The sequence below is a fragment of the Budorcas taxicolor genome, chromosome 19 (genome assembly GCF_023091745.1).
Source record: "Budorcas taxicolor isolate Tak-1 chromosome 19, Takin1.1, whole genome shotgun sequence".
NCBI lineage: Eukaryota > Metazoa > Chordata > Mammalia > Artiodactyla > Bovidae > Budorcas > Budorcas taxicolor.
Window position 1 is genome coordinate 19,801,313 of NC_068928.1, and position 27,912 is coordinate 19,829,224.

Here is a 27,912-nt window from a genome sequence, read left to right on the forward strand (position 1 = left end):
ATCTTTATTGAGCTGGAAGGAGGATGCTGGAGTAGGGAGCAGCAGAGGCCAGCTATCTGGACTCAGGCTACTATGCTTGGCCAGGGACTGGGCAGCCCAGCCAGTACTGGGCAATGGAGCGTGGGTAGGGAGGGATCACAGAGTCCACCCGCCGCGTGCGAAGGTTCACTCGGTAGTACTTGTCTGCAAGAGAGGTTGGGAGATGGGGTGTGAGACACAGCCTGCCCATCCTGCCCTAGGAAGACCTGGGTGTCTCCTGGAAGGGTGAGTGAACATCCACCAGGCACCCGAGGACTCTGGCCTGCCTCATCACCACTCAAGGGCTGTGGTCAGCCCCAGGGACCAGGGACAGCAGGAATGACCCAGCCAGACCAGCTACAGGGCAGGCAGGGGCTCCCACCTTCTGAGAAGAAGTAGACACTCTGGATGGGCTCACAGGTTGCAGGCACAAGCCAGTCCATTTCGTAGTTATCATAGTTGTTGGCTCCCAGGCCCAGCTCCTCGCTGGAGAACCAGGACAGCCAGCTGGACCGAAATCGCCGGTTGGGGTTCTGGCTGCGGCCGCGGCCGCGGCCTCGGCCACGGCTTCGGAGCGAGCGGTAACGTTTGCGATGGCGCCGCACAGACTTAGTCATCTTGGCCCGGGGGGAGCTGGGAGCTGAGCCTGAGACGTAGATGTGGCCGGCCATGGCCGCATCCAGTCGTCCCGGCAGACCAAACCAGTCGCGGCTGATGAGCTGGGGCTGTCCAGCACCACCTGCGGTGAGGAAGAAGTGAATGCAGAGCCTCGGTGGCCAAGGATGGGCTGTCTGCCTTGTCCAAGAACAGCCATCAGGCTAGTGGCAGAGCCCCCCATCCCGGCCTTTCCCCTGGCTTCCCTCCACCGTAGCCCTCCCTGGTTGCTCCAGTCACAGCCCCTCCTTCTGCTGGCTGTGCTAGGCAAAGTCCAAAGTGTGGGGACCAGGTGAAGGCAAGCCTCCCCCCACCAACGTCAACAGAAGCAAAGTCTGGCCTGAGCAACCTGAGCAAACAGCTTTTGATCGATTGCTGCACAATTGCAGCCTCTCAGGCTGGCCCAGCCCTCCCTCTACCTGGGGGCTCCCAGCCCCCTGGACCGGGAAGCAAGACTCACCCTCCCGCCCTCCCTCCGTACCAAAGGAACCGCCCCAGAAGAGAAGTCGGAAGATGTCCTCCCAGCTGTCCCGCTGCATCAGGGCAAAGTGTTTAAATGCGGCCGGCTGGGAGCTGCCTTCACACTCCTCTTGACTGGGCTGCTGCTGGAACACATATTCCCAGTAGTGGTTGCCTGGGGAGGGGTGGCCATGAGCAAGACGAAAGCCCCGAGGTTGTGGAAGTTGGGAGCTCCGGTGGGGGTTGGGAGTAGGGGAGGTGGGGTGTGGAGGGGAGGTGGGGGATAAACACAGGCTCGTCCCCAGTGAAGTGTGGAAGAAACCCAAGACTGCTCCACTGTCTGCACACCCTCCTGCCCACCCCTGAGTACCCTTGAAGAAGTAGACTCGCTCCCTGCCGTTGTAGCTGTGAGCGGGGAGGGCCAAGGTTGCGTCCACGTCATCCGGAATACCCCTGAAGCCATCCGAAATGTTTCGGGGGAAGTCAGGTTCCAGGACACCATCCTCAAAGCGCCAGTACTGACTACCCTAAGGGGTTGGGGAGGAGAAGAGGGTAGGCAGGCAGTTGGCTGTGCACAGAGGTGCAGAATCCCCCACTCAAGGCGGGCAGCTCTAGTTCCAGGCTTGTTGCTCAGAAGCTGGAGCCTTGGGCTTTTGTGTGCTCACAGAGCCCCAGCCAGGGACCACAGGCCTAAATCCAGCCTTCTTGCCCACGCTGGTCCTGGGCACGGCTGCTCTCAACCTCTACCCAGATACTCTCAACCCTGACCCACAGCCCCCTGGGCCTGGCACCTTGAAGAGGTACGTCTTTCCCTGACAGTTGAACCGGGTGAAGGCAGCATCAATGGGCCCCTCAATGCCCCAGACATCTCGGATGAGTTTGGGGTATCCAGGCCTCACTGCCTTTTCATCCAGCTCATAGCAGTACAGCCCTGGAGGGAGGGATATTGTGTGAGGGGGGATGCCCTGAGACAGACCCCTACCCCCAAGTCCTGCCCCCCTTGAGTCACCTCGGAAGGCAAAGAGGGAACCGTTCTTGAGGTCAGTGAAGGCATCAAAGGGTTTCCCACTGCACGTTTCCTCCTCTGCTGGGGACTCAGAGGTCCCTAGGTCACTGGTCCCCAGCCCAGGGTCTGAGTCTCCCCGCCCAGGTGATGGGGCCTCTTTCTCAGGGTTGAGAACCGGTGCCTGGACAGGAATCTGGGCCTGCAGAACAGGGGCCAGGGTGGGGCTCTCGGGCTGTGCTTCCACGCTGCGGTTGACCGTCTGCACCTCGCCGTAGTCATAGGTCCCGTACTCATCTTCTGGCAGATGGAACACATCCCCACGAGTCACTGCGGGCAGAGAGCGTGGCAGTGAGTCTCCAGCTGCACCGGGGACCCCAGGCCCACCCAGCCGCTCTGCACGCACCTTGGGGCTTGCACTCAGCCATGAAGTCGGCACAGCAGCTCTGGTAGTAAGAACAGAGCTCGTCACACTGACACTTCCTGGTGGCGTTGAAGCCCTCGGTGCAGCGGCCCTTGCAGGACTCTGTGAGGAGCCAGTGTCAGCTGGCACAGCCAAGCCCAGGCTACCCTTTCCCACCCTACCTTGACCCCAATGGCCAACAAAACCCTCCCGCACCTTGGTCAGCCACAACAACCCACGCCAGCAGGGCCAGCATCAGAAGGGGCCTTAGGGATGTCATGGCGGGGCCTCTGGCCTCGAGCCTGGTGAACTAGGTTCCCGTGGTCTCTGCTTTGATGCCTGAGAAAAGGAGGAAGCGGAGAGACAGGAAGTGGAAGTGGGGGAACCAGAGAAGAGGAGCTCCCTTTTCTACTGCTCTGTTTGCTCCACCTCCAGCCCAGCCCCCAGTGCCCCGACCCCAGAGGCTATTGCAGCAAAGGGTCATGTTCCTAGAACTGTGGGTCTGGGACAGCTATGAACAGGATCCTTGCCAAGTTCAGGGACCTCTCTGAAGAGGACTAGCGCAGTGAGCCTGGAGTGCAGAAAGAAGTCCCACTCTGCTGATCCACTGGCCGTGTGACCTTGGGCAAACTGCTTTACCCGCCTTAGTTCTCTTTTTAGGCAAATGAGACTAATCATATTTGCCTCATAGGGTGTTGGGAGCTAAAGCCGACAAGAAGTCCAACTCCTGGAGCAGCTCCAACTTCATTCTACTGCAGTAGTTATTGATCTGTGATCTGTTTGACGAGGCACACTCCTGGCTGGGTAGTTCACTCACCCCATGTGTATTTAAGGCAGTGGAAGAGGGGGTAGGAGCTGGGGAATTTTTTTTTATCATAAAAGAACAAAGTTTTCATTTCTGGGTTCATCTCTAGGGTACATTGATTTCCCCAGGCCGGTCTTCTCAGCACAGTCCTTTGGGTGAATATTAACCCTTTGGAGTGGATAAGATTCCTGCTGCTGCTGCTGCTAGATCGCTTCATTCATTTCCGACTCTGTGCGACCCCATAGATGGCAGCCCACCAGGTTCCACTGTCCCTGGGATTCTCCAGGCAAGGACATTGGAGTGGGTTGCCATTTCCTTCTCCAATGCATGAAAGTGAAAAGTGAAAGTGAAGTCGCTCAGTTGTGTCTGACTCTTCACGACCCCAAGGACTGCAGCCCACCAGGCTCCTCCGTCCATGGGATTTTCTAGGCAAGAGTACTGGAGTGGGGTGCCATTGCCTGAGTCCTTTACTAATTTACTGCTTCTCAGCAGTAAATTCCCGTTCTCCAACCTCATCCTTTCCCATAGGTAACAATTTTGATCCTGTTCCCCACACTTTTTGGCTCTAGTGAGAAATAAGATCCCTCTACCCAGAAAATGTTCACTTGGCACAGTATGCCTGATTTCATGCCCACTTTGAGGGGTCTATGGACCTCCTCAAGTTTTCCCACCACCTGGAGGAAGTTGTTTTCAGAGATTTCACTGATTTTTTTCTGTTCTGTAATAGATGGGAAAACAGTGGAAACAGTGGCTGACTTTATTTTTCTGGGCTCCAAAATCACTGCAGATGGTGATTGCAGCCATGAAATGAAAAGACACTTACTCCTTGGAAGGAAAGTTATGACCAACCTAGATAGCATATTAGAAAGCAGAGACATTACTTTGTCAACAAAGATCCATAGGCTATGGTTTTTCCGGTGGTCATGTATGGATGTGAGAGTTGGACTGTGAAGAAAGCTGAGCACCGAAGAATTGATGCTTTTGAACTGGCGTGTTGGAGAAGACTCTTGAGAGTCCCTTGGACTGCAAGGAGATCCAACCAGTCCATCCTAAAGGAGATCAGTCCCGGGTGTTCATTGGAAGGACTGATGTTGAAGCTGAAACTCCAATGTGACTCATTGGAAAAGACCCTGATGCTGGGAAAGATTGAGGGCAGAAGGTGAAGGGGATGACAGAGGATGAGATAGTTGGATGGTATCACCGACTCAATGGACATGGGTTTGGGTGGTCTCTGGGAGTTGGTGATGGACAGGGAGGCTTGGTGTGCTGTGGTTCATGGGGTCACAAAGAGTCAGACACGACTGAGCGACTGAACTGAACTATATCAGAGGGGAAAAGACCCTGATGCTGGGAAAGATTGAAAGCAGGAGAAAGGGTGACAGAGGATGAGATGATTAGATAGCATCAACAACTCAGTGGACGTAAACTTGAGCATACTCTGGGAGATGGCGGAGGACAGAGGCATCTGGCATGCTGCAGTCCATGGGGTTGCAAAGATCCTCACACTTAGCAATTGAACAACAACAAATCAGAGGGGAGTGTGCCTTTGGGCAATCTTCTCTATGGACCTCAGTCTGTTTGGCTGTTAAATGGGAGCACTAATTCCTACCAGGTAGGCATGATGAAGACTTAACTGAGAAACAAGCGTAAGTTATCTCAAGAAATGTTACTATGATTGCATTAGCCGTTAGTAGGGCAAGGGCTCACTTAGCCTTGTTCCCCTCACAGTCTAGTGTCATTCCAGCGTAAAACGGGCGACAGAGGATGAGATGGTTAGATAGCATCACCGACTGAGTGGACATAAATTTGAGTCTACTCCGCCCCTCCACCTCTGAACCCCGTAGAGGGGGTAGAGAGCACGACGGCGAGGCTTGGCCAGGATGTGGGAGTGACTGGGGAAGACTTGCGGGTGGGGCTACGCAGGCGGCAGGGGAGGAGCCCCGGAAGACTCAGAGGAGGGGTGTCGGCTCGCGGTCCGCCGCTTCTCAGGGGTGGGGCTGCTGCAGAGCATCTCAGCGAACCTAACAGGAACTGGAGCCACTCTTTGTTCTAGTTGCTGCTTCCTAAACCCTCCCGCGCCTGGGTCCAATTTCCTAGCCTTTCCCGCTCTCTCCTCCCGCCTGTCCCCGACAGCTAGGCCCTGCGTCCCCCACCACAACCTCTTCGTCCCAGATCCTGCGCTCACCCTTTCCCCAAACTTCTGTTCGGTGCCCTTGCCTGGTCCCCTTCTCTCCACCCTCCCTCCTGCATCTCGGTCGCCCCGCCGGGCCCCGCCCCTCCAGACAGGGGATGTTCCCCGCAGCCCCGCGCCCATGGTCCTGACGCTGCTGCTCTCCGCCTACAAGCTCTGCCGTTTCTTCGCCATGTCGGGCCCACGGCCGGACGCCGAGCGGCTAGCGGTGCCGGGGCCGGACGGGGGTGCCGGCGCGAGCCAATGGTGGGTGGCGGGCAGCCGCAGGCCCCGCGAGGTATCGCCGGGGGGAAGCACCGAGGTGCAGGGCGCCCTGGAGCGCGCACTGCCCGAGCTGCAGCAGGCGCTCTCGGCGCTGAAGCAGGCAGGCAGCGTGCGGGCCTTGGGAGCCAGCCTAACTGAAATTTTCCAGCTTGTGGAGGAGGCCTGGCTGCTACCGGCCATGGGCCGCGAGGTAGCCCAAGGCCTGTGCGACGCTATCCGCCTGGAAGGTGGCCTGGACCTGCTGCTACGCCTGCTCCAGGCGCCGGAGCTGGAGACGCGCGTGCAGGCTGCCCGCCTGTTGGAGCAGATCCTGGTGGCCGAGAACCGGTGAGGGGGCCGGGCTGGGGCGGAGGGCGCCACGGGATGTGGGGTCGCCTGGGTCTCCAGTGCTTTGCGCTGTGCCTTTCCTGCCTCACCTCACAAATCCTTGCATTATATACCTGTTGAGAACCAGCGTGTCCATTTTACAGATGAGGAAACTGAGCCTTGGAAGAGTTTAATGACTTGTACAGCAGTCACAGAGTGAACTAATGGTGCAGTCAGCATTCACTCCCAGAGCTGGTGGGGTGAGGAATGAGACAGGGAGGGAGGAATGGAGTAGTAGGTCGTGAATCTGTCCCTGGTTCTGAGGATGGAGGTGGGATCCTCTGAACCCACAGTCCTTCTCCCCTTGGACTGGGTATCCTTTTGTATTACCTTCACTCTGCCATACCATCTCCCTCCCACTAAGAGAGGAGGACACATTGCTCAGAAAACAGGAGGGGGGAATACCTTTCCTCTCTTCCCAGGCTGAAATGAGCGCTAACCTAAGGAGAAGGAAATGGCAACCCACTCCAGTATTCTTGCCTGGAGAATTCCAGGGATGGCGAAGCCTGGTGGGCTGCTGTCTATGGGGTCGCACAGAGTCAGACATGACTGAAGCGACTTAGCAGCAGCAGCAGCAAGGTTACTTGCTGCCTTCATGTCACCCCTAATCCACTTCCTGCTTTCTCTTTCATTTTGTTTCATGTCACAGGGGCAGACATAATCTCATGCTCTGCCTGCTAATGGGGAACAGGAGGTTTTCAGTTGGGAGGATGGGTGGGGGAAGGGGGGGCTGAAGTGTGGAGCTAGGCAGCTGCATCTTCCCCACATGAACCAAGATATAGCAGGTGGGATCCAACTGAAGCCTGGTGGCCCCTCTCTCCTGTCTTTCAGAATCTCTCCTGGAATATGAGGATCCCAACCCACTTTCTCTCCCCTCTCATGCTGGAGCAGACTAGACTTTCACACTCCAGTCTCACACTGAATTCTCAGACCCCTCAGGTTTAGAAGGGTTTTGGAAGGGTTGCTGTCCGTTTATGAAGCTCTCACAAGTGTGATGGACATGGATAACGGGCATTTTCAAAAAGTAAAGATAGCCTTGTGGTTGGTGGAAATGATACAACTGTCAAAAATGCATGAATAAAGCAGTTTAAGTTGGAAGACCAAGTTAGGGTTGTTTAGTGAGTCATTAATCTTCCTGATGGAGATGGGCTGTGAGCGTGAAGGGCTAGCAGATGGAGCAGGCTCTCATTGGATGTGATGGGCCAGGGCCCAAGGGTGTGTCCTGTATGTGGGATGGGGCAGCTCTAACCTGAACTCTTAGAGAAAGGGTGCAACAGCCAACCCCCTAAGAAAAGGAAGGCTTCAAGATGCAAATAGCACTATTTTTCAAAGTTGAAAGCAATCCTCATCTGGTTCGGAATTACTGAAAGAGGAGTCAAACTAACCATGTCTCTGGTTCCAAGAAATAACATGCTGGTTGGCATCACTTCAGGACCAAGGACAGAACCCAGTGAGCCAGGTTCTGATGAAAAGATCAAAATCGTCACAGAGAAAGGCAGAATTTCCCCCACTTCTACTTAGAGAGGAGGCTGAAAGGGCAAGATGGGAAAGAGTGTGGTTACACACTGAGAAATTTGTGTTTATGAAATCTTTTCCTTCCTCCACCAACCAGCTTCCTCTTAAAGGAGGTTCTTCCATTGGTGTATCCACTCCTTTTGCCGTTCTCTTTCCTGCAGCTCTCTTCTCCCCAGGGTGCTGCCACACTTACTGCCTGGGGGCTTAGGTCACAGGTTCATTGGCCCTGAAATACCAGGAGAAGCCCTACAGGGTAAGGCCCTCTGAGCCTGGTCCCACCACACTGTCACTGCTAGTCCTCTAAATTCACAACCTGGGGACTTCCCCAGGTGTCCAGCGGTTAAAAATCCACCTGGCAATTCAGGGCATGCAGGTTTGATCCCTGGTCTGAGAACTAAGATCTCACATGCCTCAGAGCTACTGGATCCCCTGTCCCGCATGCTGCAACTAAGACCTGACACAGCCAAATAAATAAATAAAATCACAGCCTGCCCCCTTCAGAAGACCATATGGGGCAAATGACTTTTCCAAGAATACACAGTGAATGAGGGGAGGGGATGTGTTTTAAAAAAGAAAGAAAGGGGAAAAAAATTAATGCACTTAAATTCGATGGAAAGTACAAAAAAGGTATACACTTAAAAGTTCTGTCTATCCAGGCCCCTTCCCTGGAGGCAAATTGGAGAAATGAGTTTCTTGTGTGTCTTTCCTGAGAGAGTCTGTACATATATAAGCACTTGCATATATGTGTATATTATCAGTATATATACAGGCTTGTCTATGTGTATATGTGTGTAGTTTCCCTTCCTTTCAAGTTGTGATTTGAACTCAGACTTCTAAGGCCTCTAAGGCTACAGAAGAATTGGGAATTGAGTGACTAATTCTCATAATAAGTGCAGAGTTCAACTCAATAAAGATGCCAAGTGCATAGAAAAGATGAGGGCTGAGGTTCAAGAAATGAAAACTTAGGAGTTCTCTAGCGGCCTAGTGGTTAGGATCCCGGGCTTTCATTGCCGTGACCTGAGTGCAGTCCCTGGTTGAGGAGCTGAGAGCTTGCAAGCTGCATGACAAGAAAAAAGAAAACAGCATTATCACAAATTCAATAAAGACTTTAAATATGATCCTCATCAAAAAGTAAAATAAAGTCCTTATAAAATTCCTAAAAAAAAAAGAAGAAAGTTCTCTCTCTGAATTGTTGCTTTTTAACATGCCCTTCCCTTCACTGAGCCTCAGGAACGAGGGTGTTGTTGGATTAGAGATTTCTTAAGCAATTCCTGCCTTGAGAACCCCATGAACAGTATGAAAAAGCAAAATGATAGGATACTGAAAGATGAACTCCCCAGGTCAGTAGGTGCCCAACATGCTACTGGAGATCAGTGGAGAAATAACTCCAGAAAGAATGAAGGGATGGAGCCAAAGCAAAAACAATACCCAGCTGTAGATGTGACTGGTGATAGAAGCAAGGTCCAGTGCTGTAAAGAGCAATATTGCATAGAAACCTGGAATGTCAGGTCCATGAATCAAGGCAAATTGGAAATGGTCAAACAAGAGATGGCAAGGGTGAACATCGACATTCTAGGAATCAGCGAACTAAATTGGACTGGAATGGGTGAATTTAACTCAGATGACCATTACATCTACTACTGCGGGCAGGAATCCCTCAGAAGAAATGGAGTAGCCATCATGGTCAACAAAAGAGTCTGAAATGCAGTACTTGGATGCAATCTCAAAAACGACAGAATGATCTCTGTTCGTTTCCAAGGCAAAGCATTCAATATCACAGTAATCCAAGTCTATGCCCCAACCAGTAATGCTGAAGAAGCTGAAGTTGAACGGTTCTATGAAGACCTCCAAGACCTTTTAGAACTAACACCCAAAAAAGATGTCCTTTTCATTATAGGGGACTGGAATGCAAAAGTAGGAAGTCAAGAAACACCTGGAGTAACAGGCAAATTTGGCCTTGGAATGCAGAATGAAGCAGGGCAAAGACTAATAGAGTTTTGCCAAGAAAATGCACTGGTCATAGCAAACACCCTCTTCCAACAACACAAGAGAAGACTCTACACATGGACATCACCAGATGGTCAACACCAAAATCAGATGGATTATATTCTTTGCAGCCAAAGATGGAGAAGCTCTATACAGTCAACAAAAACAAGACCAGGAGCTGACTGCGGCTCAGATCATGAACTCCTTATTACCAAATTCAGACTCAAATTGAAGAAAGTAGGGAAAACCGCTAGACCATTCAGGTATGACCTAAATCAAATCCCTTATGATTATACAGTGGAAGGGAGAAATAGATTTAAGGGCCTAGATCTGATAGAGTGCCTGATGAACTATAGAATGAGGTTCATGACATTGTACAGGAGACAGGGATCAAGACCATCCCCATGGAAAAGAAATGCAAAAAAGCAAAATGGCTGTCTGGGGAGGCCTTACAAATAGCTGTGAAAAGAAGAGAGGTGAAAAGCAAAGGAGAAAAGGAAAGATATAAGCATCTGAATGCAGAGTTCCAAAGAATAGCAAGAAGAGATAAGAAAGCCTTCTTCAGTGATCAATGCAAAGAAATGGAGGAAAAGAACAGAATGGGAAAGACTAGAGATCTCTTCAAGAAAATTAGAGATACCAAGGGAACATTTCATGCAAAGATGGGCTCGATAAAGGACAGAAATGGTACAGACCTAACAGAAGCAGAAGATATTAAGAAGAGGTGGCAAGAATACACAGGAGAACTGTACAAAAAAGATCTTCACGACCCAGATAATTACGATGGTGTGATCACTCATCTAGAGCCAGACATCTTGGAATGTGAAGTCAAGTGGGCCTTAGAAAGCATCACTACGAACAAAGCTAGTGGAGGTGATGGAATTCCAGTTGAGCTATTTCAAATCCTGAAAGATGATGCTATGAAAGTGCTGCACTCAATATGCCAGCAAATTTGCGAAACTCAGCAGTGGCCACAGGACTGGAAAAGGTCAATTTTCATTCCAATCCCAAAGAAGGGAAATGCCAAAGAATGCTCAAACTACCGCACAATTTCACTCATCTCACATGCTAGTAAAGTAATGCTCAAAATTCTCCAAGCCAGGCTTCAGAATACATGAACCGTGAACTTCCAGATGTTCAAGCTGGTTTTAGAAAAGGCAGAGGAACCAGAGATCAAATTGCCAACATCCGCTGGATCATGGAAAAAGCAAGAGAGTTCCAGAAAAACATCTATTTCTGCTTTATTGACTATGCCAAAGCCTTTGACTGTGTGGATCCAATAAACTGTGGAAAATTCTGAAAGAGATGGGAATACCAGACCATCTGACCTGCCTCTTGAGAAATCTATATGCAGGTCAGGAAGCAACAGTTAGAACTGGACATGGAACAACAGACTGGTATCAAATAGGAAAAGGAGCACGTCAAGGCTGTATATTGTCACCCTGCTTATTTAACTTATATGCAAAGTACATCATGAGAAACGCTGGACTGGAAGAAACACAAGCTGGAATCAAGATTGCCAGGAGAAATATCAATAACCTCAGATACGCAGATGACACCACCCTTATGGCAGAAAGTGAAGAGGAACTAAAAAGCCTCTTTATGAAAGTAAAAGAGGAGAGTGAAAAAGTCAGCTTAAAACTCAACATTCAGAAAACAAAGATCATGGCATCTGGTCCCATCACTTCATGAGAAATAGATGGGGAAATAGTGGAAACAGTGTCAGACTTTATTTTTGGGGGGTCCAAAATCACTGCAGTTGGTGACTGCAGCCATGAAATTAAAAGACCCTTACTCCTTGGAAGAAAAGTTGTGACCAAGTTAGATAGCATATTCAAAAGCAGAGACATTACTTTGCCGACTAACGTCCGTCTAGTCAAGGCTATGGTTTTTCCTGTGGTCATGTATGGATGTGAGAGTTGGACTGTGAAAAAGGCTGAGTGCCGAAGAATTGATGCTTTTGAACTGTGGTGTTGGAGAAGACTCTTGAGAGTCCCTTGGACTGCAAGGAGATCCAACCAGTCCATTCTGAAGGAGATCAGTCCTGGGATTTCTTTGGAAGGAATGATGCTAAAGCTGAAACTCCAGTACTTTGGCCACTTCATGTGAAGAGCTGACTCATTGGAAAAGACTCTGATGCTGGGAGGGATTGGGGGCAGGAGGAGAAGGGGACGACAGAGGATGAGATGGCTGGATGGCATCACTGACTCAATGGACTTGAGTCTGAGTGAATTCCGGGAGTTGGTGATGGACAGGGAGGCCTGGTGTGCTGGGATTAATGCGGTCGCAAAGAGTTGGACATGACTGAGCGACTGAACTGAACTAAACTGAAGCAATTCCTGGCTCTGATAAACTTGGAGTATATATAGTCAGCTTGTTCTGGAAGCACAAAGTGCAGATGAAGGATCTTGAGGCCTGAAGACAAACAGATGTGAATTTAAATCCCAGCTGTGCCTCCCACCAGCTGTGTAACCCTGGGCATGCCATGTAACCTCTCTGAGCTTTGGCTTTCTCATTGGTTAAAGGAACAACTATAGTGCTGAGTGCCCGAGTGGATGATTGGAACCCATCTGTTCCTTTGGGCTGCAGAGAAGCTCAGTGATCAGATCAGCAAAGCTGTCCTGGCCTCAGACCATGTTCTGGGCTCAGCTGGGCCCTGCAGTGGACTCAGAGTCACAAGCACTGTGGTCGCTGTGGTGCTCCCTGGGCAAGGAATTGATGGCTGGCTGGGCCCGTAAGTCTTTGAGGGGCATCACTGGTGGAAGTCAGGAAGACAGGACACTTTCACCTCTGCTGGAGTGTGGCAACTCTCCTGCCTGCTCTCCTGGCCTCCAAGCTCTCTCCCATTGACTGTCTTCCCCATAACAGCCAGAATGAGTTTCCTAAAATCCGTGTGTTACCAGGTCACTCCCCTTCTTGAAAACCTTTCAGTGGTTCCCCATTTGCTGTCAGAATGAAGTTCAGGGGCTTCCCTGGTGGTCTAGTGGTTAAAAATCTGCCTTGCAATGCAGGGGACACTGGTTCGATCCCTGGTCTGGGAAGATTCCATATGCCTCGTTTTCAACGAAGTCCCAGTACCACAACTTCTGAAGCATGTGCGCCTGGAGCTCCACAAGAGAAGCCACCACAGCAAGAAGTCCATACACCACAACTAGAAAGTAGATCCCGCTTGTCACACTAGAGAAAAAGCCTGTGCGCAGCAAGAAAAGACCCAACACAATCTAAAATACAAATAAATACATGAACAAAAAATTTTTTAGAAAAATGAAGTCCGAATGTTTTGAGCTGGCTCAAAAGACCCCCAGAACTCTTTCCTCCCTCTTCCCTTCAAACTTCCAACTCAACCACTTGAAGTAACTTCTGCTTTTTGCCCCTTTCATGGGTGTAAAGTGACAGCTGTTTTAATGTTTATTTCTCTGATTACTAGTGAATTAGAGCATCTCTTTAGTTGCTTGTTAATGTTCTGAATTTCCTTTTGTAATTCCCCGATTGTATCTTTCACCCCTTTTCTGGTGGATTTACTGCCTTTTGTATGTTGATTTGAATATTTATTTATATATCCTTTCTACATATGAATCCTTTATTGATTTTATATCTTTCCTTGTTGGTTTTAGACACTGCAAATATCTCTGATCTTCTTTCTCTTCCTGGAATATGCCATGCTCATCCGGCTTTGGGGCTTTTGTTCTCGCTGTTCTCTCTGCTTTTTATATTTATCTTCCAGATACTTGCAAGCAGGGGTCTCTGGACATTTAACTCTCAGATGTCACCTCCCTAGACATATCCCTCTGCCCAGGCACTCTCCATTATGTCACCTGGTTTTGCTATCATTTTGATCAGATAACTGTTATCCTGTTCACACATTGTTTACTTTACCATTTGTCTCCATATTAGCTGTGTATAAACTCCAGTCTCTCTTTGTCACTGTTTAACTTCACCCCCTAGTGCAGTGCCTGGCACACATAAGTCCTCAATAAAAGATCTGTTAAATGAATAAATACATACACTTCAGTCACAGAGCACAGAGTGACGAGAAATTGAAAGGCAAGTCCAAGAATAGGGTCCTTCAAGTGACACTTCAAATGATAAAGAGTTAACATTTATGGAGTCTTTTCCATGAGTCAGGTACTGTGCCAAGCACTTTACATGGATTATTACATTGGTTCTCATAATGATCCTAGGGGTAGGAATTGTTTCTATCTTGTGTATGAGATGAGGAAAAGAATAAAGGAAGGTACACAAGGCCCCACAACTAGTATACGATAGAGAAGTGACCAGGACCCAGGGGATCTGCTCTAGAGCTAGAATTTTTTAAACTGTTTTATTTAGTTTTTTGGCTCAGCTGGGTCTTAGTTGCAGCATGCAAGATCTTCAGTCTTCCTTGCAGCATGTGGAATCTTTAGTCTTGGCATGTTAACTCAGTTGCAGCAAGTGGGATCCAGTTCCCTGACCAGGGATGGAACCCCAGCCCCCTGCATTGGGAGTGTGGAGTCTTAGCCACTGGACCACCACAGAAGTCCTTAGAGCTAGAATTCTTAAACCACCCCACATACTGCTACTCCAAGAAAATGTGTCCTGGAGGCAATGGATGCGACCAGGATGCATGCAAGCATGCAATGCTTACTGATGCATATAAGCATTCAGTCATGTCCGACTCTTTGTGACCCTATGGACTGTAGCTGGCCAGGCACCTCTATCCATGGGATTCTCCAGACAAGAATACTGGAGTGGGTTACCATGTCCTCCTCTAGGGGATCAAACCAACCCAGGGGTTGAACCTGAGTCTTTTTCGTCTCCTGCATTGGCAGACAGGTTCTTTACCACTAGCGCCACCTGGAAAGCCGGTGGCCAGGATGGAGTGTCCTTACAGTCAGAGCAGTCTGGTTCTCCATAGTGGCTCAGTAGGTAAAGAATGCACCTGTAATGCCGGAGACCCAGGTTGGGACAATCCTCTGGAGGAGGGCATGGCAAGCCACTCCAGTATCCTTGCCTGGAGAATCCCATGGAATGGACAAAGGAGCCTGGTGGGCTGCAGTCCGTGGGGTCGCAGAGAGTCGGACACGACCGAGAGACTAAGCACACAGCACCAGAGCAGGAAGTGAGGGAGGTGAGGGAGGCAGGGAGGCCCAGACTCACGTCCTATTTGACACTATAACGAGGCCCAGAGGGGATAACTGATGAGGCCGTGACCCCTGTGAGGTTAAGACAAGCACCCCAGGCCTCAGCAACTCCACTTCTCCCTCCTGTTTTCTCTCGGCAGGGACCGCGTGGCGCGCATTGGGCTGGGCGTGATCCTGAACCTGGCAAAGGAGCGTGAGCCGGTGGAGCTGGAGCGCAGTATGGCTGGCATCTTGGAGCACATGTTCAAGCATTCGGAGGAGACGTGCCAGAAGCTGGTGACAGCCGGCGGCCTGGACGCGGTGCTGTATTGGTGCCGCCGCACGGACCAGGCGCTGCTCCGTCACTGCGCTATGGCGCTAGCCAACTGCGCGCTGCACGGGGGCCAGGCGGTGCAGCGGCGCATGGTGGAGAAGCGTGCCGCCGAGTGGCTCTTCCCGCTCGCCTTCTCCAAAGAGGACGAGATGCTGCGCCTGCACGCCTGCCTGGCCGTGGCCGTGCTGGCCACCAACAAGGAGGTGGAGCGCGAGGTGGAGCACTCCGGCACGCTGGACCTCGTGGAGCCGCTCGTGGCCTCGCTGGATCCCGGGCACTTCGCCCGCTGCATGGTGGACGCCAGTGACACCAGCCAGGGCCGTGCCCCTGACGACCTGCAGCGTCTTGTGCCGCTGCTCGACTCTTCGCGCTTGGAGGCGCAGTGCGTCGGGGCTTTCTACCTCTGTGCGGAGGCAGCCATCAAGAGTCGGCAGGGCAAGACCAAGGTGGGTGCGGGTGGAGGGTGGAGTGGGGATGGGGGATTAGACAGAATCTGGGAAGGCTTCCTGGAAGAAATGGCATTAAACTGGGACTTGAAGTATAAATAACGGTTAGGTGAAATAAGGAGAAAGATTAGAGACTAGTCATTGTGGCCTTGAAGGCAAGACCAAGGTTTTACACAGAGGACACCAGCATTTGACAAAGACCTTCCTGACAGCTGCAAAGAGTTGGTGTTGCCAAGGGCCAGGCTGGAGGCCAGGGGGTCAGATAGGAGGCTGTGCAGGAGGCACTTGGGATGGTGCAGGTCTGGGGCATGGTAGGAGAGGCAGAGAGAGCAGACAGATTTCAGAGGTGCTGCTGCTGCTGCTAAGTCACTTCAGTCGTGTCCAACTGTGTGACCCCATAGACGGCAGCCCACCAAGCTCCCCTGTCCCTGGGATTCTCCAGGCAAGAACACTGAAGTGGGTTGCCATTTCCTTCTCCAATGCATGAAAGTGAAAGTGAAGTCGCTCAGCCGTGTCCAACACTCGGCGACCCCATGGACTGTAGCCTACCAGGCTCCTCTGCCCATGGGATTTTCCAGGCAAGAGTACTGGAGTGGGTTGCCGTTGCCTTCTCCGTCCAGAGGTACTGAAGAGATAGAATTAAGACTTGCTGGGTGGCTGGATGAAGAAGAGGAAGGATCAGAGGTTGGCTCCTGGCTTTGGACACAGTGGGTGATGGCAGCAAGTACTGAAATAAGGTGAACTCAGTGAGACAGGTTGGGAGTAGGCAGGAAGTGAATTCATTGGAACACCTGGAGTTTGAAGTGTCTCAGAAATGACCAGCTGGGGCACTCCAGTGGGCCATTTTGTCATTTGGCTCTGGAGTTTAGGAAGGAGATGAAGTATAGAGACAGTTTTGGGGCAGGACATCTGTGTGTCAGCCAGATAACTCCACCTGAGTCCCAAGGGGTTCCCAGTCTCAGGGCGTGATCCACAGCCTTTGCCCTCTACTTTAACTTGCTGTGTGACCTTGGGTACCTGGCTTCCCCTCTCTGGGACTTTTTAAAGTTTTGGCTAAAACTCATGGCAAGCAGCACTTCCCTGACCAGGGATTGAACCTACATCCCTGCAGTGGAAGCCTGAAGTCTTAACCGCTTGACTGCAGGGAAGTCTTGGGCCTTTATTTGTCTCATTTTTGTCCTCTGGAAAATTGAAGGAGTAGACCACAGCAGCTGTTTTTACCCTGGATGTGAGACTACTAATAGTTAAATTATCAAAAATTTTTAGGATTTGTTTTTTAAATACTACAGAAGATAAAGAGTCTGCCCGCAATGCAGGAGACCCAGGTTTGATCCCTGGGTCAGGAAGATCCCCTGGAGAAGGAAATGGCAACCCACTCCAGTATTCTTGCCTGGAAAATCCCATGAATGGAGGAGCCTGGCAGGGTACAGTCCATTGGGTCGCAAAGAGTTGGACACAACTGAGCGACTTTTACTTTCACATAATGTCACTCTCCTTCCTTTGTATTCCTCTGGAGGTTTGGGGGGTTAGTGACCCCTGGTGTACAGAGAATGGTGCACATTGCATGGACAGACTCTGTCTGTATGACAGTGGTCATCTGGGGCTGGACAGGCGACATCAGAGGAATGTGTCTCACAGGTGATTGCCACCCATTGTGTGTGTTCCCATCGATCCAGAAGACACCATTGTGTTAGGGGTCTCTGAGGCCTCTACCAAGGTCTGGTGTTCCAGGAGCTTCTGATTCTCCTCTCTGCACCCAGCGTGGGGCCATGGGAGGACTGGTGTTACAAAGCAGGCCATTCTGCTTTGGGAGGAGAGATTTAAAGAGAAGCACAGAGTGAGGACCCCAAGGAGGGGGTCTGGGCAAAAGCCAAGACCACCAACTCTGGCACCTCTTTCCCAGCAAGGCCAAGTGAGAACTGTCTAATAAAGACACAGTGAGTGCCCTGCAGTGCGCCAATCATGGGACCCCAGGGATGATTAAGACATGACCTCAGCATCCAGTCCAGTGGAAGTTGCACTATCAGTTAACAACAATGGCATTTAGAGTGTGGCACAAGGTCTAATTGGAGGTATGGGCCCAGCTGTGAGGGAATCAAAACAGGCTGCATGGCGGAGGTGCCAATCAATCTGGATCCAATAGATCAGTAGGATTCCCACAAGCAGGCTGGAAAATCTAAGGGTCTGGAAATAGCACAGCTGAGGCCCAGAGGAGGGAGAGCCTCCATGGGTGGGTGGTTTGGTGAAAGGGGATGGAAGGAGGAGGGATTGGTGGGCGGGAGGGGGGTGGGGGGCTGCCTGGTGCCCAAGCTGGCAGCCATATTGAGATCTAGCCTTTATCCCAGGGCAGCAGCAGTTGTAGATGGGAGATATGAGAGGGACCTGGTGAATAGCTGAGGGAGCTTCAGGAGGGGGAATTCACAGTACTCAGTGAATCATTGGATGAAGGCAAGGCAAGGGGAAACAGTGTGGTTACAGAGGGGAGAAGAGGGGAGGGGAGGGACCAGGCATGTTCCGGGCGGCTGGTGATTTGGTGCATCCAAGACCTCCTCTCCCCACACTTTTCCCCAGGTATTCAGCGACATAGGTGCCATCCAGAGCCTGAAACGCCTCGTCTCCTACTCCACTAATGGCACCACGTCGGCGCTGGCCAAGCGCGCGCTGCGCCTGCTGGGCGAGGAGGTGCCGCGGCGCATCCTGCCCAGCGTGCCGAGCTGGAAGGAAGCCGAGGTCCAGACGTGGCTGCAGCAGATCGGCTTCTCCCAGTACTGCGAGAATTTCCGGGTAGAGCTGCACGGGGTCGCCGGCTGGCAGTCGGAGCAACCGCATCCCCGAGGGCCGCGTGGCCGCTAGGGGCGCCCTGCACACAGGCGACAGCGCCCCATCCCGGCACCGCTCGCCTGAGGCACCCGGGGTGGCCTTCTCGGGGTGGGGAGCCTGTACTCAGCCATTTCCTGAGTCTTGACGGTTCTCATCTGGGTCCCATCCACCTCCCTCAGCGCCATCTCCAGCTCCCTCCCCATGATCTTGTGCTGGGTGGGGTCCCCAGGCTGAGGAGGGGGGCCTCTCACATCTGACCCGTCCTCCAGAAGCAGCAAGTAGATGGAGACCTGCTTCTGCGGCTCACCGACGAGGAACTCCAGACCGACCTGGACATGAAGTCAGGCATCACCCGCAAGAGGTACAGAGCCTCCAGCCCGCTTGTTTTAACCCCCCTTCGCTCCCCGGTCAAGACCTCAGCATCCTCTCCTCCCCTGGGTGCAGGTTCCGCCGGGAGCTCACGGAGCTCAAGACCTTCGCCAACTACGCAACGTGCGACCGCAGCAACTTGGCTGACTGGCTGGGCAGCCTGGACCCGCGCTTCCGCCAATACACCTACGGCCTGGTCAGCTGCGGCCTGGACCGCTCGCTGCTGCACCGCGTGTCCGAGCAGCAGCTCCTGGAGGACTGTGGCATCGGCCTGGGCGTGCACCGCGCCCGCATCCTCACAGCCGCCAGAGGTGAGCCTGCCCACCTGGGCCCCCACCCCTGCCCCAGCTTCGGCCTCAGCGCCAGCCCTGGAGGGATGAGGGGAGACGCCCCGCGGGGACTTGGCGCCTCACTGCGGACTGATGGATGGATTGACTGAGCATGTCGGCTGTGCCACACACGCTCTGAGGATGCAAAGATGAGTATGTTGCACTTTGGCTTCCCTGGTAGTTCACTGCGTAAAGAATATACCTGCAACGTAGGAGACCCGGGTTTGATTCCTGAGTCGGGAATATCCCCTGGAGAAGGGACTGGCTACCCACTCCAGTATTCTTGCCTGGAGAATTCCATGGACAGAGGAGCCTGGTGGGCTACAGTCCATGGGGTCGCAAAAAATGGACTCGGCTGAGTGACTAACATGCACTTTGCCCTCAAGAAGTTCCCAGTCTAAGCAGTTGTGTTTCTCATAGCCCCAGACTAGAAACAACCTGAATGACCATCACTGGTGGCATTCGCATAGGAAGGAAACTGAGACAGCAATGGAAACGAATGAACTCCACCCACAGTGTGTACAAATCTCATAAGCATAATCAACGCAAGCTTGACATAAGAAGTATACAGTAAGACTTTTCTACTCTAAAATCTATAGTATTAAGAGCTGACTGATTGGATGATACAATTTTTTTAAATGCAAATGAGTGATTACTGTGAAAAAACAAAACAAACCAAGTTCCCAGTCTGAGGTGGGTAGGAGGGTGGGAGGAAGGCAGATCTATGAACAAGCACATGAGGGCAGTGGGTAGCATGCCCAGGACTCCAGTGGGAGCCTAGAGGAAGCACCAGCTATCCTGTGTGCCCAGGCCTGGGCTGTGGAGACGGGGGGTGGGCTGCCCAGGTCTTGCAGGCTGTATTGGGGGTGGCGGAGGGGATGGTGGTAGCAGGAAGAGCGGTCCAGGTGGAGGGAGCAGTGTGAGCAAGTGTGGAGGTAAGACCGCCTGGGGGCTGCATACAGGGGATGTGGGTGGGAAGGCAAGGGGCTTATCCTATTACCCGACAGCTTACAAAGTGTGGGTGCTTTAGGGAAGTCAGGGTGAATTCTAGGGTTCTAGCAGCCCTCTTGATTTATTAATTTAATTTACTAATTTACTATATAGCTAATGTTTATCACCAATTGCTATAGACCAGGTCCTGATGAAGTTTTTAAAATGTTACTTTTGGCTGTGCTGGGTCTTCCCTGCTGCCCGCGGATTTTCTCTAGTTTAGTTGCGGTGAGCTGGCTAGTCTTCATTGCGGTGCTCAGGTTTCTCATCATGGTGACTTCTCTTGTTGCCAAGCACAGGCCCTCGCGGGCGCAGCCCGCAGTAGTTGTGGCACACCGGCTCGGCAGTCGTGTCTCAAGGCGCCAGGGCTTAGTTGCTCTGCGGCATGGGGAGTCTTCCCAGCACAGGGATTGAATCCGTGTTCCCTGCATTGGCAGGCAAATTCTTCTTCACTGCGCCACCAAGGAAGCCCTTGATTAAGTGTTAAATAGATATTATTCCATCTCTACATCCATTTTGTGCCATGGGTGTTAATTTTTTAAGTCAGCTTGTAAAGAATAAAAGAGGTATACTTTAAAAGTGTCCAGTCTGAACAGTTTCGAATGCCTACCCCTGTGTAACCACTATCTGAATTAAAGATAAAGAACATTTCCATTGTAGGTGTTAATTTTACAGATGATGAAACTAAGATTTCAATACATTTTCTAAGGTTATTAGAGTCATTAAATGACAACTGGGGTTTCAATCTCTGCCTTGCTACCTCATAAACAGACAACATTATGAGTGTTGTCTGACTAGTATAAGAAGATTGATTATTTTCATTCAACCATTCATTCACTAAGTATGCACTAAGCTCACACAGGGGACAGGGACTGGGCTTTGGCTCCATTCTTTTGCTTGAACCAAAGCAGATTAATTTCTATCACATTGCAGCTCCCAATACATCCCTGAGATTTAATTTTTTAAAAACAAGAGGGTGCTTCAGCAAAAATTGCTTACCAACACCTTCTGTAGGGAGTAGGAACTCGTGCACAGTTTTTAAGTGGGGGCAGTGACACACTCGAAATTGGATTATTTATTTACTTATTCATTTTTGACTGGACTGGGTCTTCACTACTGCGTGGGCTTTCTCTGGCTGCAGTGAGTGGGGCTATTCTTCGTTGCAGTGCACAGGCTTCTCATTAAGGTGGCTTCTCTTGTTGCAGAGCACGGGCTCAGTAGTTGTGGCTCTCAAGGCTCATTTGCCCTGCAGCATCTGGGATCTTCCCAGACCAGAGATTGAACTCGTGTCCCCTGCATCGGCCAACAGCTTCTTTACCATTGGACCACGAGGGAAGCCCTCTCTATTTTGGGAGCAAGCCACTCTGCCTGGGATGGGCCGAGAGGGCTGGGTGTGCAGGGGCTGATGTACCTCGTGGTGAATGATGGGGAAGGCCCACCGTCACCAAGCCGTCTCTTGTCTGCTTCAGAAATGCTACATTCCCCGCTGCCCTGCACCAGTGGCAAGCCCGGCGGGGACACTCCAGACGTCTTCATCAGCTACCGGCGGAACACAGGCTCCCAGCTGGCCAGGTGAGGGGGGGGGGCCGGCAGGCAGCCTGGGGCCTCAGGGTGAGGTCCCAGCAGTGACCCTGGTCCTCCTGGCAGCCTCCTGAAGGTGCACCTGCAGCTGCACGGCTTCAGTGTCTTCATCGACGTGGAGAAGCTAGAAGCTGGCAAGTTCAAGGACAAGCTCATCCAGAGTATCATGGAGGCCCGCAACTTTGTGCTGGTTTTGTCGGCTGGGGCTCTAGACAGGTGCATGCAAGACGACGACTGCAAGGACTGGGTGCACAAGGTAAGTGCCGGCCTCGGTGGCCCCAGAGCTGGCCTGTGGCCCAGGGCTCAGCTTCCCCTTTCAGTCTTTTAGTTTATGTTTTATTTTATTTTTATATGTTTCTGCTATCTTCGGTGTATTTTTTTAAATTGGAGGATAATTGCTTTACAATATTGTGTTGGTTGCTGCTGTACAACATGAATCGGTCTGAGTTATATATGTATGTCACCTCCCTCTTGAGTGTCCCACCCATCCCACCCCTCTCGGTCATCACAGAGTGCCAGGCTGGGCTCTCTGTGTTATATAGCAGCTTCCCACTAGTGGTCTATTCTCTTTCTTGTCTGCATATGCCAGCAACTTCCATGGCCCAGCTGGAAGTCAGGAGCCACCGCTGTGACTGTACGAGGACTGTAGCAACTTACTTAGCTCTCCAAGCCCCAGTTTTCTCATCTACAAAATGAGGATAACTTACCTGTCCTGTTCACCTCATAGAACTGTTGTGAGGGTCAGAGAGGGAACAACATGCTTTGAAAAATAACCTCTGTGAGGGAAGGGAGGCAGGGAAGCATAGTGATAGGCACAGTGGAAAAGTTAAGAATGCAAAGCTGTGAGTTTAAATCCTGGGTCTGGCTTTGGGCAAGTGACTTAATTCCTGAGTTTCATGTTTATTACTGGAAAGTGGGATAATTATAGTACCTACCTCCCTAGGGTAGTGTTATAAGGATTAAAAGAGCTAAAATTTGTGAAGTGCCTAGCAGAATGCCTGGCACATAATTGCTGTATAATGGCAGCAGTTATTATTGTTAATATAATTATTGTGAGTACTACTACTGCGTAATTTCCCCATTGTATCCTGAGTGCATAACACATAGTAAAACTTATTGAGTACTTGTAGAATGGATGGATGATGGATGGATGGGTATCACATCTGTAGATTATTAATCATTACTCATTAGTCAGCAGAAACTGGGACCAGGGCTAAGGGAAGAAGTAGTCATATGGATAGAGGCCTTGTCCTAAAGTAGCGAAGGAGACAAGAATATGCCCAGAATGACTAGATCATATATAAATTGGCGTCAGTGTAAAGTCAGGTAGGTGAAATTCTTACTTGCTATAAGAACATGAAGAACATAAAGAGCATCAAGGGCTGGAAAAATCAGAGACTTCATGGAAGAAGCAGAACTTGAGGAGTCTAAAGAATTTATGTCAGTGGAAGAGAAGGCATCAGAGGCAGGGAAACAGCATGAGCAAAAAACAAAGGTAGGGATGAGAAAAGTGCCGAAAACCTACATTATTACTGGTATTGCCTTCTCATTTTACGGATGAAGAAACTGAGGCTCAGAGAAGTAGAATAATTTTTCTAATGGCCACACTGCTGGGGCAGAAATCAGAATTGGGCTTTGAACTCTTGTCTCTCTGACTCCAAAGCCCATGCACTTTCTTCAGATGTAGCTTTGTCCTATGACTCAGATCTGAGGGGTGGATTCAGCTGACACCAGAGTGACTGCATCTCTTCCCAACTCCAGGGCGTAGGAGGGGCTGAACACTGGGTTTGGTTTGGGGAGGGGATTCTGGGTCAGAGAGACACCCTGGAGAATCACAGCTTAGTGTAGGTGGCAGGCAGCCTTCTGAGAGAAAAAGAGGAGCATTGTGAGCTCCATGACAGCACAGACCTTGCCTTGTTCGTGATGCCTGATGCCTAAAACCATGCATGGGACAAAGTAGGCGCTGGCAGACTTTATAGAATAATTGAGTCAATGATCAAACAGATGATTCTGATAAGCTGAGATGAGCGGGAAAATGGACGTCCTCCATGAAGTCTCCCTTGACGCTTTTTCTGTTCTCCACGTTCTTATAGCAAGTAAGAATTTTACCCACCTGACTTTACACTGACACCAATTTATATATGATCTAGTCATTCTGGGCATATTCTTGTCTCCTTGGCTGCTTTAGAACAAGACCTTTATCCATATCTACTAGGTTTATTAGGTCAGAAGACTCAACTCAGTTTTCATTCTTACCTGGCTGTTTGATCTTGAGCAAGTCATTTCTTGGCCAGCCTCTGAATCTGTGCAGTGAGCACAGATCCCTGTCTTTGCTTCTGTTTAATGGATGAAACAAACATCTGAAGGTTCCCCAATAAATTGCTGCAGGGCCAGAATTCACCCAGGTGATCAGCAGAGAGGCAGACAGCTTGGCTGAAATAGCCTTGGACTTGGAATCAGAATGCTTGAGTCTGGGCTCACATGTGTATGACTTGGGACCGAATCCCTTTGCTGGGCTTTCTTCTTCTCAGTTGTAATATGCAGAGGTTCCCCAGAAGCCAGTCGGGGTTGAAGTTAGAGATTCCTTCCCCAGGAAGGCTCTGTTCCACAAGGATGTTTGATATCCCTCACTGTTCCAGCTGACTGCAAGGACGGGAGAGCAGGCAGGTGGTGGGAGCCTTCGCCTTGGACCAGTCCCAAAGGCTCCATCATCCCTCCTTGGTTGGTTTTAGTGCTTAATTGCTTCTGGTTTTGAAACTACTTTCCCCGAAGCCACACTTTTAGCGGGTAATCAATATGGAAAACCACAAGTGACCTGCACTCAAAAAGTCCAATCTCTGGGGTTTCCCCTTGAAAGGAAAAAAACACTCAGTAAGCACTTACCCGAGCACCCATTAATAGCAACATCCTCAGAATAACCTGATGAGGTAAGTTTTATTATCCCCACTTACAGAGGAGGAAATGATAACACTTGTTATTTATTAAGCACACACTGCATGCTAATTGCTAGTCTAACACTTGCCGTGGGATAGCAGTTATTCCTCCCAACAACCCTACAAGATAGGAACTATCATTACCCCTATTTTAGAAATTAGAAAACAGGCTTTGAGAGCCTGTTGTTTTTGCCTCACATAACAGAGCCTGTGTCAGAGAACCCAGGTGTGAACACAGATCTGATGATTCAAAAGTGCACCCCCCAAATGCTGTACTATTTTATTCATTCATACAGCCCCTCAGCTATTAAATATTTAGCGAAGGCAGGCTGTGGGCAGGGCTTTGTGAAAGATCGGGAGATACAAGGGGAGTGAAACCTGGACATTGTCCCCGCCTTTATGTCTGGTGGAGAAGACAGAGAAGTAAATTTCTCACTTGTGAATTTAAATTTCCAACTGTAGCAAGTGCTACAGAGCCTATGAAAGCCTGTAAGAGGAGCATCTGATCTAGTCAGGGAAAGTGAGGGGAGACTTCTCTAAGAAACCTGATTGAGCTCAGACCAGAAACATGAGTTGGTATTAGCTAGGTGAGAGGGCAGGGAAGAATGTTCTAGACAGAGGAAGAAGCATGTACAAAAAGGCCCTGTGCAGGGAGGGAAGATGGAAAATCTAAGAGGCTGTGAGGTCTGTGTGACTGAGGAGACAGTGCCGAGTGGAGTTTGAGGAGTAAGTTGTGGACAACCACACAGAGCCTTGAACCCTATTCCAAGAGCCGTGTGAAGCCATGAATTCGAAGTAGGGGGTGACATGATAAGATTTGCATTTTGCAAAGAGCTGCCAGGTGAAGGGGCAACCTGGAGGATGAATGAGAGGAGGCTAGAATGGATGAGAAGAGACCTGGAGAATGAATGAAAGGAGGCTAGAATGGATGAGAAGAGACCAGGGTTGGAGCAGGGCAGTGGTGGGGGTGGAGGTGCAGAAAAATGAAGGGATTTGAGAAATAAGTAAGGACTACAATTGGCAGGGCTCAGGATGGATTAGTTTGGATACAGGGGGTGGGATGTGCTTCTTGATACTAAAATTTGTTCGGGATTTTTTTCCCATACCAACAACTAGTTCTCCACTCCACCACACAGCTGGCTGTCCCACAGTTCAGTTCAGTTCCGACGCTCACTACCCACCTAGAATGAGCGTCAGATGCCATGGTTTAGCAGCAGCCCCTGAACATGCTGGCACCAGAGATCGGTTTCGTGAAAGACAATTTTTCCACAGGCCAGGGAAGGGGATGTGCACTTAATTGTTGCATCAGCTCCACCTCAGATCATCCGGCATTAGATCCCAGAGGTTACAGACCTCTAGTTTAAGGGGTCAGCCTCACAAGTCTGCCCTCACCTCAGATCCAGTCCCGAGTCCCAGGCCATCTGCACTGCTTGTCCATCTTGGCTACAAATTCAAGGCGTTCCCATGACCACCCCTCTCAGGTTCAATAATTTGCTAGAATGATGTGCGTGCATGCACACTAAGTCGCTTCGGTGGTGTCCGACTCTTTGCAACCCCATGGACCGTAGCCTGCCAGGCTTCTCTGTCCGTGGGATTCTCCAGGCAAGAATACTGGAGTGGGTTGCCATGCCCTCCTCCAGGGGATCTTTCGGACCCAGGGATCGGACCCTCATCTCTTATGTCTCCTGCATTGGCAGGCGGGTTCTCTACCACTAGTGTGACCTGGGATGATGTGCAGAATTCAGGAGAGAACTATTACTGGTTTATTATTAATATAAAAGATACAATTCAGGAACATTTAAATGCAAGAGATGCACAGGGCAAGGTAAGCAGGGGGTGGGGGAGTTGGGAGCGTGGGCAGGGGAAGCATGGAGCTTCCATGCCCTTCCATGCCCTCTCTGGGCCACCCTTGCTGCACCTAGATGTGTTCACCAACCTACCTGGTCAGTCCTTAAGGGTTTTATGGAGGTTTCATTATGTAGGCATGATTGAGTCACTAGTGACGTCTCAATCCAGCCCCTTTTCCCTCATCCTGGAGCTGTTGGGGGCAGAGGAGCTGAGACTAAAAGTTCCAACCTTCTAATCACAGCTTCCTCTTCCTGGCCACGAGCCCCCATCCTGAAGCTATCTAGGCACAGATCCCCATCCCCAGGTCATCTGAGAGGGCTTTAGGAGCTCTGCACCAAGAATATATATATATATATTTGGTGTTGTTTAGTCATTAAACTCTTTTGCAACCCCATGGACTGTGGCCCACCAGGCTCCTGTGTCCATAGGATTTCCCAAGTAAGAATATTGGAGTGGATTGCCATATCCTTCTCAACGGGATCTTCCCAACCCGGGGATCGAGCCCGTGTCTCCTGCATTGGCAGGGAGATTCTTTACCACTGAGCCATCTAGGAAGCATCTACTAATATGTATTTACACACACACACATCTATAGATAGATAGATAGATAGATATGTGTGTGTGTGTGTATATTTATTATAGTCAAGGTGGACTTCGGGGCCAGCATCCAACCCTGGGCTCAGCCTTGGGCTACTGGCCCTCCCAGTGCCTGCCTGGCTTCAGGGCCCCCAGATGGGTCCCCAGTGCCATCCTCTTCTCGTCTTTCTCTAGGAGATCGCAACTGCCTTGAAGTACCACAAGAACATCGTGCCTGTCATTGACAGCTTCGAGTGGCCAGAGCCCCAGGCCCTGCCGGAGGACATGCAGGCTGTGCTCAACTTCAATGCCATCAAGTGAGGAGGGGGCGGGGCGGGTTGCACAGGCCCCCTGCCCGCAGCACCCTCTGCCCAGCCCTCTGACCCAGCTGCCTGTGTACCCACAGGTGGTCCCACGAGTACCAGGAGGCCACCATCGAGAAGATCATCCGCTTCCTGCAGGGCCGCTCCTCCCGGGACTCATCTGCTGGCTCCGACACCAGTTTGGAGGGCACTGCACCCCCTGGGCCCCATCTAACCAGCCCCTAGCCCCCATTTCCGTCATGCCCCCCATTTCCATCATCCTCCCCACCCCAGTGGAACAGCCCCTCAAACTGGCCTCCCTGGGCTGATGCAGCCTGGGCTCTTCTCAGGAAATGGCTAACTCCCCTGTCCTCATGGTCCACCTCAAACCCAACGTCCTTAGTATCTGCAAAGAGAAGGGAAGCCAGGCACTGGGGGTGCTAAGACCTCCCCCAGGCCCTTGCCCTCAGTTCCTGTCTTGAGTGTGGAAGGGTCACTGCTCAGCTCTGAGGAGGTTCTGGAGGAGGAGGGTTTGCTGTGTGTTAACTGTTCCTGCCCTGCCAACAGCCGGCTAGAGTGGAGTGAACGCAGGCAAACTCCAGCAGGGGTTGGTGCCTTGGC

The 27,912-nt window shown here is 50.9% G+C and overlaps 2 protein-coding genes across 2 annotated transcripts; one reads left to right on the forward strand and one right to left on the reverse strand.

Annotated features, from left to right (window-relative positions):
- Nucleotides 1–61: 61 nt before the first annotated feature.
- Nucleotides 62–2,817, reverse strand: VTN (vitronectin). The gene is made up of 8 exons (XM_052658766.1): nt 2,754–2,817; nt 2,541–2,660; nt 2,141–2,464; nt 1,923–2,062; nt 1,502–1,658; nt 1,154–1,306; nt 401–757; nt 62–183 (listed from the first exon to the last, which is right to left on the reverse strand). Exons 1-8 carry the CDS (start codon nt 2,815–2,817, stop codon nt 71–73), a joined length of 1,428 nt encoding a protein of 475 aa, XP_052514726.1. The 3' UTR covers nt 62–70.
- A 2,837-nt stretch (nt 2,818–5,654) lies between these two features.
- Nucleotides 5,655–27,780, forward strand: SARM1 (sterile alpha and TIR motif containing 1). The gene is made up of 9 exons (XM_052658375.1): nt 5,655–6,124; nt 14,925–15,543; nt 18,115–18,327; nt 18,633–18,724; nt 18,808–19,043; nt 21,521–21,623; nt 21,699–21,888; nt 27,185–27,306; nt 27,396–27,780. The coding sequence occupies exons 1-9, from the start codon at nt 5,655–5,657 to the stop codon at nt 27,535–27,537; spliced, it is 2,187 nt and encodes a 728-aa protein (XP_052514335.1). The 3' UTR covers nt 27,538–27,780.
- The last annotated feature ends 132 nt before the right edge of the window (nt 27,781–27,912 follow it).

Excerpts from the sequence above, each read along its gene's own strand:
- VTN (XM_052658766.1), bottom strand. The coding sequence starts at position 2,817 with ATGACATCCCTAAGGCCCCTTCTGATGCTGGCCCTGCTGGCGTGGGTT. Across the intron at positions 1,307-1,501 it reads GCGAGTCTACTTCTTCAAGG|GCAACCACTACTGGGAATAT; the intron begins GTACTCAGGGGT and ends ACCCCTCCCCAG. Across the intron at positions 184-400 it reads TGTCTACTTCTTCTCAGAAG|ACAAGTACTACCGAGTGAAC; the intron begins GTGGGAGCCCCT and ends CCTCTCTTGCAG.
- SARM1 (XM_052658375.1), top strand. The coding sequence starts at position 5,655 with ATGGTCCTGACGCTGCTGCTCTCCGCCTACAAGCTCTGCCGTTTCTTC. Across the intron at positions 19,044-21,520 it reads CATCCTCACAGCCGCCAGAG|AAATGCTACATTCCCCGCTG; the intron begins GTGAGCCTGCCC and ends TGTCTGCTTCAG. Across the intron at positions 27,307-27,395 it reads CTCAACTTCAATGCCATCAA|GTGGTCCCACGAGTACCAGG; the intron begins GTGAGGAGGGGG and ends GTGTACCCACAG.